Genomic DNA, 19225 nt, shown 5'->3' with positions numbered 1-19225 from the left:
ACCAAATTTTTCTAATAAGCTATCAATGCAAGAGTGAATATAATAATATTGGGAGAAATATATAGCAATATATAGCTTAAGCGGGTAACAATGATGTTTAAATTAGGCGGGAGTTTTTTTAATTCCTAAACTCTACACACTACCTTTTGATGTTTCACTCGAGTCATTAAACAATCAAGTTTGAATGGTGTATAGTAAGCGTAGGATCTGTCAACTTGTCTGTACATTCAACTTCTCCCGTGGGAAGCTCACCAATCCAGGCTTTGAACAACCCCTGAGGGCCACAGCGATGACCTTGGCAATTCAAACCCACTCACTTAAAGCCATTAGTGCCCCACTGTTTACGCTCCTTCCCCTTTAGCCAACAAGGCATGGATGGGTCCCAAACAGGAGTGGTAATGAGGTCCTGAGCAGCCTCACAGCCTCAGACACAGAGACCCGGAGCAGAGCAGACCCGTCCTGTCAGCTGCAGAGAACTGAGGCACACAGAGTCCTGTAGTCCACTGTTGCCAGCACACATGGGACTATAAGGCAAATGTGATCCTGACACATTGTTCTGGCATGCATAATGGGGCCTTTTCAGGGCCCCTCAGGGGAGACCTGGGAGCCTGATCTTAAAGAAGTAACGTGACGTTAGTCTGTTGGTTCTCCCACCTCTCAGTTTTTGTCCAACAACCTTGTTTCTGAGAAATTGTCCTATGACTCATGTCTTCTTGCATTGCCATGACCTTTGACGAAATACATCACAGATAAAGACTTATGTGATCTGAACAATCTTTCTCCCCTCTCCCTTAGAATGGTCAGGCCAGGCTGTCCAATCATTCTGCTCCATCTCTTCAGCATCTTTGCACAGAGAAGAGGTTTGAAACTTAACAATATCGAGAAGTTGTACACGCAGTTCATACTGTGTAATCTAAATCACTCAATGTGTCAAGCTCATAATTATTCCGTCTCCAGCTAATTCTCAGGATATCCTGTATCCATATGGACCTGGCCATAGGGATTTAGAGACCCCCAAGATGGATGATGGGAGTTCTGCAGAAATAACTTTGCTTATCCCTTTTGTTTTCTTCAATATCCCCTACCGTTCAATCTACGTAAGTCAGTATTAAAGCTCCACATGCTACAAGTCTTGAAGAGAATAGATTCTTCTAATGCTTAAACTCAAGCGTGTCTTTTCTATTCACAGGTCAACAACAACGGTGTAATCTCCTTCAATGTGCAGGTTAGCCAGTTCACACCTGAGGCTTTTCCCCTGAGTGACAGCAGATCATTCATTGCTCCACTCTGGGCAGATGTGCACAACGGCATTCGCGGTGACGTTTACTACCGAGAATCCACAGAGCCAGAAATACTGGAGCGGGCAACACAAGATGTCCGGAAGTACTTCAAAGACATGCCCAACTTCACTGCCACCTGGGTCTTTATTGCAACCTGGCATCAGGTTACATTTTATGGAGGAAGCCAAACAACTCCGGTAAAGTCCAAAATCCTTCTGAGTGTCATTGGTTTTGGAAAGCAAAGCTTCAAAAATCACAAATCTACAACTCTTTTCTAACAATGAACTCAGCATTTACTTTCTTTGTTAACCTTTGGGAATCATTAACCTAATCATTAACCCCAACTCTAAATCCTTTTTAAAACCAGTAACCATACGAATATAAAACTCATTCAGCACCAGCTTATATAGTTTTTGTTTATTTGTTCACTATACTGTACAGGACTTCAAATCAGCACCACTGCATTTAATCTTTTCTTTATTGTTGTGTATTTATGTTTTTAACTCTTGTTTCTTTCTGTTTGATCAAAAGGTGAACACATTCCAGACTGTACTGATCGCAGATGGCATGGCATTCTTCAGTATGTTCAACTATGGAGAAATCACATGGAGCACAGGAACTGCCAGTGGTGGAGATCCTTTAACAGGATTGGGTGGGACAACAGCTCAGGTACTTTCACAGCATCCCCAAGACTAATTATTAATTAATGTGATTGTTTTCTGTTGTGCAAGTCCCATGAAAAGCATTTGATCATATATTCCTCACACCTTTCCCCCTTTTCAGTCAGGTTTTAACGGTGGAGATATTGGTCACTTCTTCAATCTGCCAGGATCACGATCGAATGACGTGGTGAACATTGAACAGACAACCAACGTGAATGTTCCTGGACGCTGGTTCTTCCGTGTAGACACTGAACTGATAAATCCTGCTAATGGCTGCAGCTACAATGGTGAGTCAGAACATTGATGCCAGACAAGAATGTTGATGCAAGTTCAGGTGTATATGATACCTAAGCTAGGAAAAAGATCCAGAGGATGGACCTACAGGCAAAGAGAAGAAGAATGATTTGTATGTAGGTTCAAGTACGCAGTGAAGGAGGAGATGCAAGATACTGGTGTGAAGAGCAGGAAAAGAGAAGGATGTTTAGTCAGAAAGTCAAATTTGAAAATGAAAATCCCAGTTTTCATTGCTATCAGTGTGTTGCATCACAGAGGTACCTTAAAATGCAGAAAATCAGGACAAGGGTTGGAGAACCCTCAGCAACCTTCTTTCATCTTTTATGTGGTTGCAGTACATTTCTAAGTGTCAATTCTATGTTCTTGCAGGGCGTTACTACAGACGAGGGGAAATCTTCTGGCTCTCTGATCAGTGTTCCCAGCGATGTCGCTGTCTGGACATTGATAATGAGGTGCAGTGTCAGCAGGCTCCATGTGGGCAGCTGGAGACCTGTGAGCAGCTGGACGGGGCCTTTTACTGCCAACCCACACGCACCAGCACTTGTGTTGTCTTTGGAGACCCTCATTACCACACCTTCGATGGCTTCCTGTACCACTTCCAGGGCACCTGCTCCTATCTACTGGCTCGGCCATGCTGGGAAGTTGCAGGGCTACCCTCCTTCAGTGTGGAGGCCAAAAATGAGAACCGTGGTGTCGCCTCTGTTTCGTGGCTCAGAGACGTGACAGTGGATGTGTATGGTCACAGGGTGATGTTACCCAAAGGCAGCTTTGGGACTGTTCAGGTAAGAATCTGTGAGAGCAAGTTGTGCACTGATGATTTCGATTTTTTGAGTAGAATATTTTATTGTCAAAATTACGACTGTCAGCCAATATCTGTGAAAAATTCTCAGCAAACCAACAGTTGAATATTCTCGAAATTTCTCTTTCTAGGTGGATGGCTTGATGAAGACTTTACCAGTCCAGCTGCAGCTTGGTGCTATCAGGGTGTACCAATCTGGGGTCGCTGTTGCTTTAGAGACAGATTTTGGACTTTTGGTAACCTATGATGGCCAACACTATGCATCCATCTCCCTACCTAGCTCCTATTTCAACAACACTTGTGGCCTTTGTGGCAACTACAACGACGACCCTGCGGATGATCCTGTTCTGCCCGATGGCTCTTTAGCAGAAAGCGTGGTGGAGTTGGGAGGTAGCTGGCGAGCTGAGGACATAGACTGGAGGTGTACAGATGGATGTGCAGTGAACTGCAGTGTCTGCGACCCGGCTACGGAAGCCTTCTACTTTCGTTCGGATTATTGTGGACTCATCAACAAAACCGATGGACCTTTCAGGGACTGCAGAGCTGTGGTGGACCCTACAGCCTTCGTGTATAGCTGTGTATATGACATGTGCAGCAACAGGGACAACATCACCACTCTGTGCCAGGCCATTCAGGCATATGCATTGGCGTGTCAGGCTCTTGGTGTGACAATACGACCCTGGAGATCTCGCACCTTCTGTGGTGAGTTTCAAAATATCTTCCTCAATCGACCTGAATTCATTAAGACTCGTCAATTGTAATCCAACATATTTTTCTATCTTTTCTAATTGGTTGTCAGCTTTGTCGTGTCCAGAGTTCAGCCATTACCAAGTGTGTACTAGTGCCTGTCCAGCTTCCTGTTCAGACCTCACTGCTCCTCTGTACTGTGCTCATCCTTGCACTGAAGGCTGCCAGTGTGACGCAGGCTATGTACTCAGTGGCAGTCGCTGCGTGCAGCGTGAAGACTGCGGTTGTGAGCATAATGGCCTCTATTACCCTCTAAATGACACTTTCTGGGCTGGCCCCAGTGGCGAAGAAGGCGAATGTACCCTCCGCTGCACCTGCGGGCTGGCTGGGGAGGTCTCCTGTTTCAATGAGTCTTGTAAGGAGGGTGAGGTGTGTGTGGCAGAGGTGGGTTTGCTGGGCTGCTACCCTCGGAGGGAAGGTGTGTGCTCAGTCACCCAGAACGCTGTGACATCCTCCTTCGATGGCACCTACCTGCAATTCCCAGATGACAGCTCCTACTACCTGCTGAAGCTGTGTGGCCCGGTGCCAGCAAACTGCTCCATGGTGGAGGTGAAGATAGGGCGGCGACTGGTGAACAAAGGCCCAGCTTGGAAGAGACCTGTGATAGTTACAGTGGCTAATATGGAGGCACAGATTGGAGGGTTGGATTTTGACACAGTCAAGGTATGTATTATTTCTAGAAAACTATCAAACATGTTTTACTTGTTTTCACCCACTGCATACCAATGAACTCTTTGTTCCAGGTTAACGGTGAACAAGTGAGACTCCCATACGTCCATCCAATGGAGACAATGATGATCTACAGAGCACCAGGCAATGCTACAGTGGTGGAATCACGTGGATTGATTCGAGTCCACTACACCCGCCAGGGATTCCTCAATATCTCACTGTCCACCCTCTACTACAACATCACTTGTGGTCTGTGTGGCGTCTTCAACAGCAATTCCACTGATGACCTCCGCCTCCCAAATGGACGCCTTGCCGAGTCGACTGAGCTGTTCACGGAAGGGTGGCGATCGATTGCTGATGATCTCACATGCAACGGGGACTGTGACGACTTGTATCGCATGTGCACAGACTTACGACTTTATCAGAGTCCCTGGATGTGCGGCAACATCAATGACCCCGGGAACAGCTCCTTTCTGGCTTGTCACGCAGTGGTCAACCCCTCACCATTCTTCAGGAACTGCTTGTATAACATGTGCATCAGAGAAGGAAACCGTTCGGCCCTTTGTTCCTCACTGCAGGCGTATGCAACGGCCTGCCAGGATGCTCAGATAGGCCTGACTTCCTGGAGGAGTGCTACCAACTGCCGTGAGTAGATACGCTTTCACTCTAAAGAAACAGGCATGTTTTACACACACACACACACACACACACACACACACACACACACACACACACACACACACACATATATATATATATATATATATATATATATATATATATATATATATATATATATATATATATATATATATATATATATATATAAATAAAACCTTATAATCTCATAAACTGTATTCCATACTTATATTAATAAGGCGGTCCTATGAAATGTGTGTTGAAACAGGAAAATCAGGTCTCATCTTTAGCAGAGTCTTAACCAGATATGTTACATGTTTCCGCATGCAAGAGTGACAATGAGCAGGATTTGTGACACCGACAAACTAAAATAGTACGTTGTCGTGGGCTTTTTTCCAGGCAGCTGATAAAAAAATAAGAGCAAAAACAAATAAAAAATTAAACTAGCATTACATAGAAATATAATGAAAAAAATTCACCTCATCTGTTTTTTCTAATTTTTATTAAAAGTTTTCCAGGTGGAATTTAATCCTAAAGACTTGATGAAGAGAGAGATGAAGAGATGATTTCAACTTTCTAATTCACTGAGTTTCAATGTGATTTAAAACTGAATCAATACCTTCTACAGACTCAGACATTGGTTGTTTAGCCCAAAAATATGTGAACTAAACTGCTTGTCAGTTTCCACCATCAGTATGGAAACTGACCAAAAATATTTCCATATGTAAATAAGCCTTTCAAGTTCATACTCAAAAAAAAAAAAAAAAGAAAAATTGACGTTCATTTCCTTTGAGTGTGGATTTTGTCTTTTTTGCTGAGTTTTGTGCATGTTTATTAGGTGAAGGTATGGGTTAGGGTCATATTTTTATGTTACTGCATATCATCAAATGGCCTAGCACATAAAAAAATGTCACATATTATTTGTTACTATCAGCATGTAGAAAATGGGCACCAAAATGTAACTGGTTCTGAGAAATATTTCAATCAACATTATGCAATCTCATGATTTATGATTGCCATTTTATGTATTTATCACTGTAGTATCAGTGAGCCGCCCTTTGTTCTGGTTTCTGTCCTCTTTCAGACACCACCAGCTTACCTGTGATCAGTTAAACATTACCATGATTCCATCGACAGCCCCCATTCAAAATGTGTGCTGGAACTTTTCAATGCTCTGCTAAAGTATAAACCACTGTGGAGATAACCCGTCACACTCAGAGAGGGTTGCCAATAACGTATTTTGGCAATAGTCTCATTTCATCCATGTTGCATGCTGCTTTATCCTATTCGGGGTTGCAGGGTGACAACCACACACATTCACATTCACACCTTAGGGCAATTTCATGTCACTAATTACCATTATATCCAAGTTTTTGGACTTTAGGACCAGTTTACCACAGTTAGTATTTTTATAAATTCTTTGTTGTTTATTGGGGGTAGAACAGCACATTGATCCTAAACATAGTCTTTCTGTACGCAGCCTTACCACTAGCCTGTGATGCATTAGTACAACTGTAACCCACCTGTCTGATACCGTATGTCTATGCCTCATTTCACGTGTTTTGTTGCTGTTTCGTCCTGTCATTAGGTCTAAAAAACCTTTTTTAGAGTGCCACTAAATCCATCACTGTATTCACATTCCATATTCCGTCCTAATCTAACTTTAGCTCTGTCAGTAACTCACCAACGTAGTGATCACAAAACATATAAATGGATCGTGCAATTCACTCTTTTCAATATAATATTTGTTCAGCACAAGCTTTTGATAGATGCTTCCATGAGTGGAAGCCAAAGTGCTGTCTGCTGTTCACCCTGAGTGCCTCCTCTTCCTCTCCTGTCTCAGCTCTTCCCTGTCCAGAGAACAGCCATTTTGACGAATGCACCAACGCCTGCCCTCTGACCTGTGCCAACTTGGATGAGCCTGAGGAGCCGTGCCCGCTGCCATGTCAGGAGGGGTGTCAGTGTGAGGACGGCTTCGCGCTTCGGGACGGCCTGTGTGTGGCTCGCAGTGACTGTGGCTGCATGAGCCATGGGCGCCAGCTGGCTACCAATCAGACTTTCTGGACTGACTGGGAGTGCCAGGAGCGCTGCTACTGCAACGGCTCCGACAACAGTGTATACTGTCAGCTCGCACCCTGCCACCCAGAGGAGTACTGCCAGGAGAATGACGGCCTGTATTTCTGCCAGCCACGCACTGAGGCCCTCTGTGTGGCAGCCGGTTATGGACATTTTCTGCCATTTGGTGGTTTACCGTTCGAGCTGCAGAGCTCTTGTACCCTCAGAATGGCGACCACCAACTGTGGCAGGGAAGCTGGCGATGACACAGCCATCAGTGGAGCTTTTCCTCAGTTTAAATTGGCGGCTCGGAATGAGGAAAGAGACACAGGCCAGGCAATTTGGGTGAGGGGCTTTGTCCTGGAGGTGTACGAGTATGAAATAGAAGTGTCACGAAGCTACAAGAATACTGTCACTGTAAGTATTTTTGTTCACAAAGAGAAAACTCTGTAACGCTCTACTGTAACGGTAAATGAGATAACTAGACATAAGCTTGGACCATTTTTTTTTCATTGCATGACCTGTGAAGGTCGTGGTTGTTGCATTTGTGAGGACACGCTATTTCTAATCAAGCCGATAGAATAACCAGGCAGAGGGTGAATTCCTCTTTGATTGGCTTAAGACGGATCTAATTTCAATGGGCATCTTTTATCAGGCTGGATTTGGCTCAGACTAAACCCCAACCCTGAGCGACATTTGGACTGGGTTCACAAACCGAGCAAAAGATCTGAGGAGAAACAGAAATGACACGCACTCACACTCATAAGCAGCACCCCACGTGCACACTCACACACTTTGTCTGCAATTTTCTCCATATCACTCCCCCTCACACATGCAATTAGAAGGAGAGGAATCCATAAACCCTCTTTCAGTTAGGTTTAATAGTGTCCATTCATGCTCTCATCACCTGGATTCCCCCTCATACTTTGAAAACATGCAAGTCAGTTGGATTAGAAATTCAAACTTGATGCTAGAAATTGCTTCTTCAGGAATGTGTGTGCATAAGATAAGCCCAGAGAATAAAAGCTAAACCTTGAATTTCCCCTCACTCAGGTGAATAAGGAGCGTTTGTACCTGCCTCTGAAGCTGGGACCAGGAAAGGTTAACATCATCACCTTGGGCATGCAGCTCATTCTGGAGACAGACTTTGGCCTGAAAGTGGCCTTCGACTGGAACACTCTGCTCCTGCTGACTTTACCTCGTGACCTCTACAACGCCTCCTGCGGCCTCTGCGGGGGCATGCCCTTATCGCCCTCCACCCTCACCACCACCGACTGGGGCATGGCCTGGGCAGAGCGGGACACATTCTGCCAGGTGGGCTGTGGAGACTCCTGCCCGCGCTGTGGCCTGGGGGAGAAAAACGAGCTCAGTGAAGGCCCCCTCATGGTGGCCGATGCCAACGGGGTCGTCGGCTCCGATGACGAAGCCGATGAAGTCAACACGGGCATGCGCTTCCACATCGGAGACGGCCTGTATGTGTTTGTGGAGCCGGAGGCGGTGAGGCTGTGTGGGCTGATTGTCGATCGAGGAGGAGTGTTTGCACGCTGTCACAGCAAGGTGGCGCCTGCTTTCTTTTATCAAAGCTGCCTGCAGGACACTTGTATGGATCAGGGTGCCGAGGATACGATCTGTAACTGGCTGCAGATCTATGCCAGCACGTGTCAGACTCAAGGGGTGCCGGTTACAGGGTGGAGGAGCGACACGCCGTGTGGTGAGTAGACGTGGTTCCCACCAGCGGTTTTGGTCGTGTGTACAGAGTCCTCGGCAGTTATTGCACAGATCCTGTCTGTTCAGTAAGGGTTTGCTATACCACTGGTCTCCTTTACAATCTGATACCAAGTAAAACTCAGAGCTGATACTGTAGGTAGTAATATAATATTGATAAGACACAGATAAAAGAGCATTATGATACTCATAAGATGTGAATACCAATACGATGCCTATTTATACCAAAAGAATATTCATATGATAGTGATGCAATACTGATACAAAATCAATAAAATACTCAAAAACTGCAGATACAATACTGAATATCAATGTGATACCCATAAAATAAAAAAAGAGACTGATATGAAAAAAAAAAACAATAGCAATATGTGACTCATACAATGATGATACATCGTAATCACACATTTTCCTGAAAACAGCCACAACATTGTAACTATCAAAATGTTAACACGAGAATTGATCCAAAAACACGTGGTATCAGAATTATTGATATTGTTACTCATGTGCACGAGTCCAGATCTATCTGTGCAGGGGCGAGATATCTTTCTGCAGGATTGCTGCACACATTTAAAGATAGTTTGAGAGGATGAAACTTTACTTTGTGCTTCTCACACTGCAGAAGAGGCACAGGCCCCATTGTCCACAACAAAGATAACCATTTGGCCTTCCACAGAATCAAGCAGCATTTCTAACGGACTGTGATGGCCGTAGATTATTCACAGTCAAGAGTGTTGTTTCTGTTGACAGTATCACATTACTGGCGCATCGCTGCTGAACTGCTGCAAGTAAAACTAATTTCTTTCAGCTGCATTGATTTTGGTTTCAAGCCAAAAGCATCTGTATGTGCTCAGCTGGAAGCTTTCAGAGGCCAGAAAGTCACATCGCAACTTAGTTGAATTAGGAATGGATTAGATCAACCAAATTATTGTTTTTATATGTATATTTTTTAATGCATTCATGTTAAAGCTAATTAGCATTTTTTGAAAGTGTTGCAGCGATGCAGTACCAGCAAGGATTTAAGCCTTGCTCAATGGGGCCATGACACAAGCATTGATCCGATGCCTGCAAAAAGAATCAATTCCTCATTCAAGACTTGCTCATTTACTTACTTGCTTAGTTTTTTTTTGTACCACAGTGCAGCTATTGTTAGCTAACATCTTTACCAACCTGCCTGCCTCCCAGTCCAGAGCTGTCCACCTAACAGCCATTACTCCAGTTGCATGTCGGTCTGCCCGCCTCAGTGCGCCCCCGCCCGCGGCCAGAGGGACTGCAGCCAGGACTGTGTGGAGGGCTGCCAGTGCGACCAGGGCTATGTGCTCAATGGAAAGAGCTGCATCCTGCCTCAAAACTGTGGCTGCTACACTGATGGCAAGTACTACGAGGTCAGTCTTATATTCAGTTTTGCATGTATTGAGTATTTGATGTTGGTACTTATTTATGATTCATGAAACCCTAATTCAAAAACTCCTACAAGGAAGAAACCAAAATACTGCATGTTGTGCACCACAAAGAACACGACAAACCCCCGTGAATTACACAAGAAAGCAACATGTGCATATATTATTTTAGAAAGTAAACCAATTCATCAAAACTATGAACCTTTGTACCAAAAATGTCAGGTGTATCTGTCATAAAAAGCTTTCAAAATAGAGAAACAAGCCACTGAAATGAAATCCTGTTGATTGAAGACTGTTTGGGAAAGTTTGGATTTAGGATTAGTTGTTAAAAAAAAAAAAAAAAAAAAATCCATCTCTGAGCTAGATTTGTTAGCTGGTGATCCAAATCTTTTTCCATTTTCAGCCCAAGCAGCTGTTCTGGAACAGTGACTGCACCAAACGATGCCAGTGCATCGGTCGAAACCTGGTCCAGTGCGACCCGAGGCGCTGCAAGGCGGAGGAAGAGTGCACGCTTCGACACGGCGTGCGCGGCTGCTTTGCGCGGCGCTCCCAGCACTGCGTGGCCTCGGGCGGAGGCGTCTTCAGGACGTTTGACGGGGCCTCGCTGCGGCTGCCGGCCTCCTGCTCCTTCGTCTTATCCACAAACTGTCACAAGCTGCCCGACCTCTCCTTCCAGCTCATTGCCAACTTCGACAAGTGGAGCACGCCCAACCTCACCACCATCTCTCACGTCTACCTCTACATAAACGAGGAGAATATACTCATATCTGGCAGCACTGTCAAGGTGAGAGAAGTGTGATATGTGAAAAAAGTTAGTCCTGCAGTAAATATCGAAAAAAAATTTAGTCTGATTGTTTTGTTTATGCAGAAAAAATATTCAACATACTACTGAAGTATTTTTATTTTCTTGTCAGAGGACCAAAAGTTTGCAGTTGCACCTAATTGGAGGTTTTCTTGCTGATCTTATCAAAGCACCCTCTGTGGGCAACCGTCTGTGGTCAAAGAAACCTTTATCTAACCAGACAAGCCAATTTCATTCAAATCCCTCTTTCTAAAGTACCTGGCAAAACCTGAGCAGGTCAGTTTGCCAGTTGCATTGCCGCTAATAGCCTGTTAGGGCTCCTCCAGGTTTTTGGCATTTAGTCAAGTCATTCCAAAGAAAATGGGCTATTTTCCTTAATCTGAAGTCTTTAATCTGGTTCATGTGAGTGACCTATTGACCACAACCTGCCTGAAATACTATATGTCATAATGCACTGATGTAGTTTTGGTCATGATCGTCAGAGTATTACAGCACACAGACTTATCTGAAAGTCCTTCTTTTCTGTGATGTTTTATTCCCCCTCTTGTGTCAATGCCTCCAGTCCACGATAATATGTAATTGCTTTATGCAGATGACACCCTAATTTTCATTTCTACTTGAGGAGGTCAAATGTTTCAGCTCAATCAGACCTTCCTTTGTCAGCCAAAAGAGCATGAAGAAAAAATGTTTTAGCAACGTTTTGGTGTAACCACCTTTCATCTGGATGGAGTGAATCCAGAAAAATGTCTGATCTTTCAGACATTACAGCTTTGAAGATGTTTCACTCTGGATTAGTGATTTGTGTTTGCAAGTACTTCATACCCAAGATTTCAGGATCATACAGCAAATCTAATTTTCACAATTTTATGAAATATAATTCATGAGGAATTTAACATAATTACAGTATTTTCTGGACAAAAAGGAGCATAGACCCAAAAAAAAAAAAAAAAAAAAACCAGAAAGGTTTCACTGGTGTACAAATTGGATTTTTATTTTTTTAAATAATTTGTATATATAGTAATAAAGAACACATGAAAACAATTTTTTTCCTTCAAATTAATTTGTTTACATAAGACACATTTTAGAAGAATGGGTTTGATCTCCTTCAGCAAAAGTCCACCGAGTTTTTCCGCTTGCCAGTGATCTGGAAAGACAATACAATAGCCCGAAGAACATCATCTAATTTTAAACTACATGACCAGCCAAAAATCTTTAAAAAAAAGTGTGACTTACTGTCCAGAAAATGCAGTGTCTTTTCTCTATGTTATCTATTTTTTCCTTCCTGCTGAAGTTTCTAAAAAGATCAAAGTGTGTGCTAGATGAAGTGAATGAGTGAAGTAAAATGAAGCATGAAGCAAATAAAACAATTATGCAGGTTAACATAAAGAAGTCAATTCAACAATATAATCTGAAAGTTGAATTTTGCAGTGATAGAATAAATTGTGTAAAGAAGTTGGAATACCGTGAGGAAATCTGCACATGCGCAGGCGGAACATGCAACCATCTCACAGAAGTGAAGTAAAAAGTGTACTAAAAAATATCACTTGTCAAAAATAGAATTATTTGTTGTTTGTGGGCATCATGTATTTCACAATGATCTGTTGGTGTGAAGTTTTAATTTTATTTCAGATTTGGATGCAGGGTAGCAGAACAAATTTCTTTTGAGGAATGTAAAACAATTTTAAAACCAGCTACATATGGGACCTTTTACAAAACATATAAGCAGTGTTTGATTTGGATTTGGATTTTAAAAAAGTAGTTTTCTCCTCAGGTCAACGGTACGCCCGTCTCAGTGCCGTTTGTAACAGGACTGATGACCCGCCTGTCCACATCCGAAGGGTTTATTGTCATCGACACGCCCCAGGACATCCAGGTCCGCTACAACCGCTTCAACACCCTCAGCATCACGATGGGCCAGCGGCTGCAGAACAAGGTGTGTGGCCTCTGCGGGAACTTCAACGGCGACCCCAGTGATGACTACATCACCTCCAGGGGCAAGCCGGCCGTCAGCGCTCTGGAGCTGGCCCAGAGCTGGAAGACCAACGGTATGCAGAACAGGTAGGTGAGGATCATGTGGAAAATAGGAAAGGAAACCTTTTGGAAATCACCCCCAACAATCTGAAACTTGCAATTTGCATTTTTTATATCAACCATGTTTTTTCTGTGACCCTTGCAGGAAATTGAATATTCAGAATCAAGTATTTAAAAAAAAAATGTATTAACAAGGTTTTCATGTGGGTCTTTCTCCTCTAGTTGTGATGAGATGCAGTACGTGGCTCTGGCCCAGTCCTGCGACAACACGGCCGTCCTGGCCCTGCAGGGCGAGGACGCCTGTCAGAAGCTGACCCAGCTGAAGGGCTTCTTCCAGCCCTGCCACGGCCTGCTGGACCCGCGGCCCTTCTACCAGTCCTGCTACCTGGACGGCTGCTACAACCACCGCAAGGCTCAGGTCTGCGGCTCGCTGGCAGCCTACGCCGAGGCCTGCCGGTCGCTGGGCACCCTCACCACCAAGTGGATCACGCAGGAGAACTGCTGTAAGGGCGCCGTAAGACTCCAGAACCCTAAAACACACATGGCTAGGCTTCTCAGCACTGCTCCCCACATTCACTTGAACCCTTTATGATAGCACTCTGAAATGTCCATCTGTTGGTCAAAATGCAGGGAGCGGTAATAAGAGCAGTCTCTGTGTGCGTGACAGCTAACATTGTGTGTGGACCTGTCTTTAGCAGAATGGATCTACGACCCCTGTGCAGGAGAGATCTGCACAAACTTCACCTGCGAGCTGGAGAACGGCGGTGACCTGTGCGGCTGCCCCGAGTTACCCAGCAACACCGGGGGTGAGCGGTTCCTCCAGCTTCAACTCTTTTATGTGATCCTGTTCTTCACCCTGAACGTTACATGCGCTGAAAATAGAGGAACAAAGTTTTCATTGGTTCAGAATTTCTCACCTTAATTCAGTTGTAATGTGCGCAGCAGAAGTCATCCTTCACTGGTGTGGTTCTCTACCGGACAGTGAACTTTAAATATTAACTGAATGAAATTAGTTTTAACAGTTTAAACTTGAGATAGTTGAATTAAGTGTTACAGCCGCAAATCTGAACCCAGCAAAGCAGGGCATAGAGAGGGAATATTCTCTTTAACTCTCAGTTGAATGCATTTTAATTAGAACCGTAATTCTTTACTTCAGTCACACAGACAAATCCATGTCTTCTAATCTTTTCGTACCTGTGTTTTTAGACATTCTAAATCAATAAACATAAGCAAACTTCCTGGATCTTCATCTACCTTATTTTGTGGCTGTGAAGGCGAAGACGATATCATCCAGGCGGAGGTGACCTGCAAGCACGCTCAGATGGAGGTCTCCATCTCCAAGTGCAAGCTGTTCCAGCTGGGCTTCGAGCGGGAAGACGTCAGGATCAACGACGAGCGCTGCTCCGGCATCGAGGGCGAGGACTTCATCTCCTTCCACATCAACAACACTAAAGGACACTGCGGCTCCATTGTGCTGGTCTGCATTGATCTTCTTGTAGCTTCTCAACATGTATTGATAATTAATAAGTTACTTGGGTTAGAGTTGCTTCTGCATCACAGATAAAGGTCTATATGCTAAAAATAATAAGTGCCCTGAAACAGCAACAGAACTGCAGCTTTAGTTCATTCTAAAAGTGCTGCTGGACAGTGAGAGACAGCAGCTCTGCAGCTTTAACGTTGAATAACAAACTCGCCGACTCTTCGGTGAACATCTCTCTCACAGTCCAACGGCACACACATCATGTATAAGAACACGGTGTGGATCGAGAGCGTCAACAACACCGGGAACGTCATCACCAGAGACAAAACCATCAACGTGGAGTTCTCCTGCGCCTACGAACTGGACCTGAAGATCTCACTGGAGACCGTCCTCAAACCCATGCTCAGGTCAGCTTTTTATTAAGACTGAATCTTGACCCAATTCTTGTTCCTTTCACACATATTTCAAATGCTGTATACCATTCCATTTACAATTCCCATACAGACGTGTGTCTGTGTGTCTCTTCCATTCCTCAATTGGCCATGAGAAGATTTCTAAATGTGTGAAAAACTCATTACTTTACAACTTTTCATGCAAAGTTGTTGATTTTTTCAGGTTTGAAACAGTTAAATGTGTTATAAGCCTTGGTCGCCCTCTAGTGGGAGATACCAGGACTTCAGTTGGTCAAAAAGAAAAAAACAAAACAATTAACAAAAAATGAAGGAATATCTTTTAAAAAGAAGTGAAGTAAAAGAAGAAGTAAAAGTATCTTTTGCAGAACTTTTTTGTGGTTCAGATATTCCTATTTTCTTTGTTAATCTTTAGTTGCTTTCAACCATTTCCACTTGACATGCTTGTTTTTTTAATCTTCTCTCATTCAGTGTGATCAACCTCACCTTACCGACGCAGGAGGGGAACTTCATCACCAAGATGGCCCTGTACAAGAACTCCTCGTACCGCCACCCGTACAGGGAGGGCGAGGTGGTGCTCAGCACCCGGGACATCCTCTATGTGGGGGTCTTTGTGGAGGGGGCCGACGTCAATCAGCTCATCCTCATCGTGAACATGTGCTGGGCGACGCCGTCCCGCTACAGCAGTGACCGGCTGCGCTACATCATCATAGAGAGGGGGTGAGCACATCTTGCATCTTCTTGAAGAGAATCCATTGACCCGGTTTATTCTTTCAACCTTTTCCTCTCTTCAGGTGCCCAAACATCAAGGACAACACGATCGGCATGGCGGAGAACGGCGTGTCGCTGACCTGCCGCTTCCACGTGACCGTCTTCAAGTTCATCGGGGATTACGACGAGGTTCACCTGCACTGCGACGTCTCTCTGTGCGACTCGGAAACAAACGCCTGCAAAGTGGTGAGAAGATGCTTCGGTGAGAAGCTCCGATGCTGCCGTGTACCTGTGCATTAATACGAGTGTGTGTGTTACTGTGTTCCACACAGAACTGTCCACACAAGAGGAGGATGTACTCAGAGGACGGAGGCCACAAAGAGCACATCCTGTCTGTGGGCCCCATCAGAAGGAGAGGTGAGGCTGATGGGAAACTTCTCTTATACTTTAATCGTCCAGTGAAGAGCTTGTATCAACCTCTGTAAGTAATGGATGGATTTTTAGCATTTTCCCGCAGCTCTGTGTTGTGTTTTACGTGTGCTCTGTCCTCAGAGTCGGACTGGTGTGAGGAGGATAACGGAGGCTGTGATCAGATCTGCAGCAGTAAGGGAACCGGTCCCGTCTGCAGCTGCGTGACGGGGATGCTGCAGCGAGACGGGAAGACCTGCAGGAGTAAGAATCGCTTTCGCCTCATTCTCCTCACAGTGATGGCAGCAGATGATCACTTCCGGTTTTCTCTTTTGTTTTCCAGCTGTGAGCTCGAGCTGCGTCCTCAAACCTGCTCTTCCTCTCCTCCTCCTCCTCCTCCTCCTCCTCCTGCTGAACGCTGCGGTCTCCGTCTAATCCAAACATGATGGACGCCACAAAGACCAAACACAAAAAGACTTGAAGTTGCACAAAGTAAATTCAGTAGCCTGTAGATCAGCTGTGTTCCAGTCAGAAAATCCACTTGACCAAACGTTTGAGTGCAGAAGTAACTGAGGGTGAGTCGGTTTTAAAAACATGCAAACGCTCATCCAGCCGTAACTGCTCTTCCTCCGCCATGCACGTCCGCCTTCATGTGTTTTCTGTCATGTAAACCCTCAACATCTCTGCTTTATCCTGTCTTTTCTGGCATTATTTAGCAGAACCTGGACCTCTTCAATGTAGAAATGAATGTAATTTACCACCAGATGGCGCCAAAGATAAAAATATTACCATGCAGCTCATTGTGTGACACAAAAAGTTAGAAAATGTGGGTTTAATCGATTATTTCTATTTTTATATCATTAGAAATCCTGCTTTTGTTTCATTGGTAGCATGTTTGATATTGGTAAATTGGTTTATTCTCAGTTTCCGATGCTCATCTTCCAAATACATCATCCTACAAATGTACAGAAAAAGAGGGGATTAAGATGGATTTCCAGTTTTGTTAGATGTATTCCTATGAGGCATGGTTACAACAAGGAAATAATCTAACACACTCAACTTTCCTAAATGATTGTGCTGTTTTATTCTAATTACACCTCCCTATGGACGTGACACTGAGCGTCTCACAGATATATGAAAAATATTTCAGGAATACTGAGTTTCTTATGTTAGCTATTTAAACAAAAAAATAATAAAATGAAAGCAATGTGCTTACATTATGCAATCAAATCAAGTATTTTGTGTATTTTTATTCTAAATATTTCCCACTAAATCAAATATAAAACCAACAATTGATTTTGATGAGTAGAGAAAAGTAAGAATCAGACAGCAGCATTTTTCTTCTTCTTTGTTTTTTTTTTTTTTTTTGAAGAACAAGCTGTTGTCAGCTGATTATTATACAATTTCTGATCTTCAGATATGTGGACCTGATACTGAAATCTGATTCTTGACTGAACTCTCCCCCAGGGGGCGTTAGAGAGCTTGCAGCGCAGCAGCAGGGAAAATTTGAGGGTCGGGGGAATACCTTTTCCCTGCATGCTCTTTCTTCACTGGAATTATTGTTTCTTTAAGCAGAACGGAGTTACGCTGATCTCTTTTCACAGAAATCCCCGTTAGCATGTGTTTTTTTCTCTCTGATATTTTATGACAAGCTAAGCTTCCACCCGATCTCACTCTGTTACAAATCATGTGCTATTTCCTACAGGCCGATAACAGACTGATAACCGCTTTTCATGATAAAACCCGGCGTATTTACACTCCGCTGCGATCCACGTCTCTGCCTGTTGCACAGCCCATCTACTGGCTACCTTTAACCACACACAGAGCTCCATCTATCTGCTCTGCCTCTGACCTGGAGGCGAGCCGCTGCAGTTACAGTGTTTGTCTTCTGAAAGTCATTAAATCCACATCAGCAAAAACACAAGGAAACGTCTCCGCAGGTTTCCTTGTGCAAACAGAGGGAGAGTGAAGTATTTATGTGTCAGGAGAGCAACTCGTAAAAGGTTTCTAGGTATCTCACATTAGTGCACGACATGTGTTGCTGTGACTGTAAGATGCTCCGCTAGCAGTGTCAAAGTTTGTTTTTTCAGTTGTTGCATGAAGATATAAAGATGCAGTGTTTGGTTATCTTGTGGTTCAATCATTTCATTACAGTTTTGGCACCTTAACATTTCCAAAATGTCCCCAGTTTTCACTGAAGTCGACAGAAATTTGTTTTAGTTTTCCAGTAAATAGTTTTTTATCATTATTTTTTTTTTTATAGGTCTGTTCTTTTCTACCTTCTGTGTACAAATGTACAGTCATTGTCAGTTTGGTGGTTAATGTAATGACTTTTTTTAAGTAATAACAATGATCAGTATCTTAATTGCAATGTTGTAAACATGCTCAGACCAGGTTTTATTCGTTGAGAGCAGCACCACCTTTCCATCAATAAAAATGAACCAGTTCTCTAAATCCGCTGCGTTGGGTTTATTCAGCCAAGTCCACAAAGCCAGTTTAAAAATTTATTATTAGTGTGATTACATCTTAGAGGTATGTTTAACATGTTTTCCGAACTGCAGTTCCAGGATGTCCTTGAGGGGGCGCCAGAGGAGGAAAACAACTAAAACCTTGATGAAATGTTTGTACTTCTAGAAGATCTTCACTTGTTGCCTCTCCTGTCTTAAAACAGCGTGACTCGAACCTTCTGGCTTTCGGGTTGCAAAATCCTTTGAAGTGAATTGCTTCATCTTTTGTTTGCTGGTCTGTTTGGTGCCGTCATGCTTTTGTTGCTGTCAGGGACATTTGATTATAGCTGCATGTTTAATGAACGTGTGGGTGGAAGGCAAATTAGTGGAAAGAGACATGGTGTTTCATGATTTAGGAAATGGTCATTAATTAGTCACACATATTTAAAAAAATATTACACTGCCACACTCCAGTGAGGTTTTAATGAAAGTTATCTATTATATTTTACTAGCAAAGATTTGTGAACAGGATTTGATCTTACAATCCCTAAGTTTCAGCCCACTTCTTGCCAGAGACTGCTTTTGATCATGGTAACAGACTGAGAACAACCCTTGGCACAGCTTCAGTTGTGTACCTCAACTTCATTGTGTGTTTCGGCCATTCAT

At 43.7% G+C, this 19225-nt stretch overlaps 1 protein-coding gene across 1 annotated transcript; it reads left to right on the top strand.

Annotated features, from left to right (window-relative positions):
• The first annotated feature begins 123 nt into the window (after positions 1-123).
• tecta (tectorin alpha) lies at positions 124-16705 on the top strand. Its single transcript, XM_030101583.1, has 23 exons — positions 124-860; positions 958-1097; positions 1190-1477; positions 1812-1949; positions 2064-2229; positions 2606-3018; positions 3167-3737; positions 3835-4445; positions 4526-5096; positions 6934-7562; positions 8199-8856; positions 10056-10255; positions 10674-11054; positions 12844-13130; positions 13326-13606; positions 13799-13909; positions 14378-14580; positions 14827-14990; positions 15465-15713; positions 15788-15950; positions 16037-16121; positions 16257-16376; positions 16456-16705. The coding sequence occupies exons 1-23, from the start codon at positions 797-799 to the stop codon at positions 16545-16547; spliced, it is 6585 nt and encodes a 2194-aa protein (XP_029957443.1). The 5' UTR covers positions 124-796; the 3' UTR covers positions 16548-16705.
• The last annotated feature ends 2520 nt before the right edge of the window (positions 16706-19225 follow it).

Source organism: Salarias fasciatus, chromosome 10, assembly GCF_902148845.1.
Source record: "Salarias fasciatus chromosome 10, fSalaFa1.1, whole genome shotgun sequence".
In the NCBI taxonomy this organism is placed as follows: domain Eukaryota; kingdom Metazoa; phylum Chordata; class Actinopteri; order Blenniiformes; family Blenniidae; genus Salarias; species Salarias fasciatus.
This window is presented reverse-complemented; position numbering and strand designations above follow the sequence as displayed.

Coding starts and splice junctions, on each gene's coding strand:
- tecta (XM_030101583.1), top strand. CDS start 797: ATGGTCAGGCCAGGCTGTCCAATCATTCTGCTCCATCTCTTCAGCATC. Junction 2,230..2,605: donor TAATGGCTGCAGCTACAATG/GTGAGTCAGAAC, acceptor ATGTTCTTGCAG/GGCGTTACTACAGACGAGGG. Junction 14,581..14,826: donor ACTGCGGCTCCATTGTGCTG/GTCTGCATTGAT, acceptor TCTCTCTCACAG/TCCAACGGCACACACATCAT.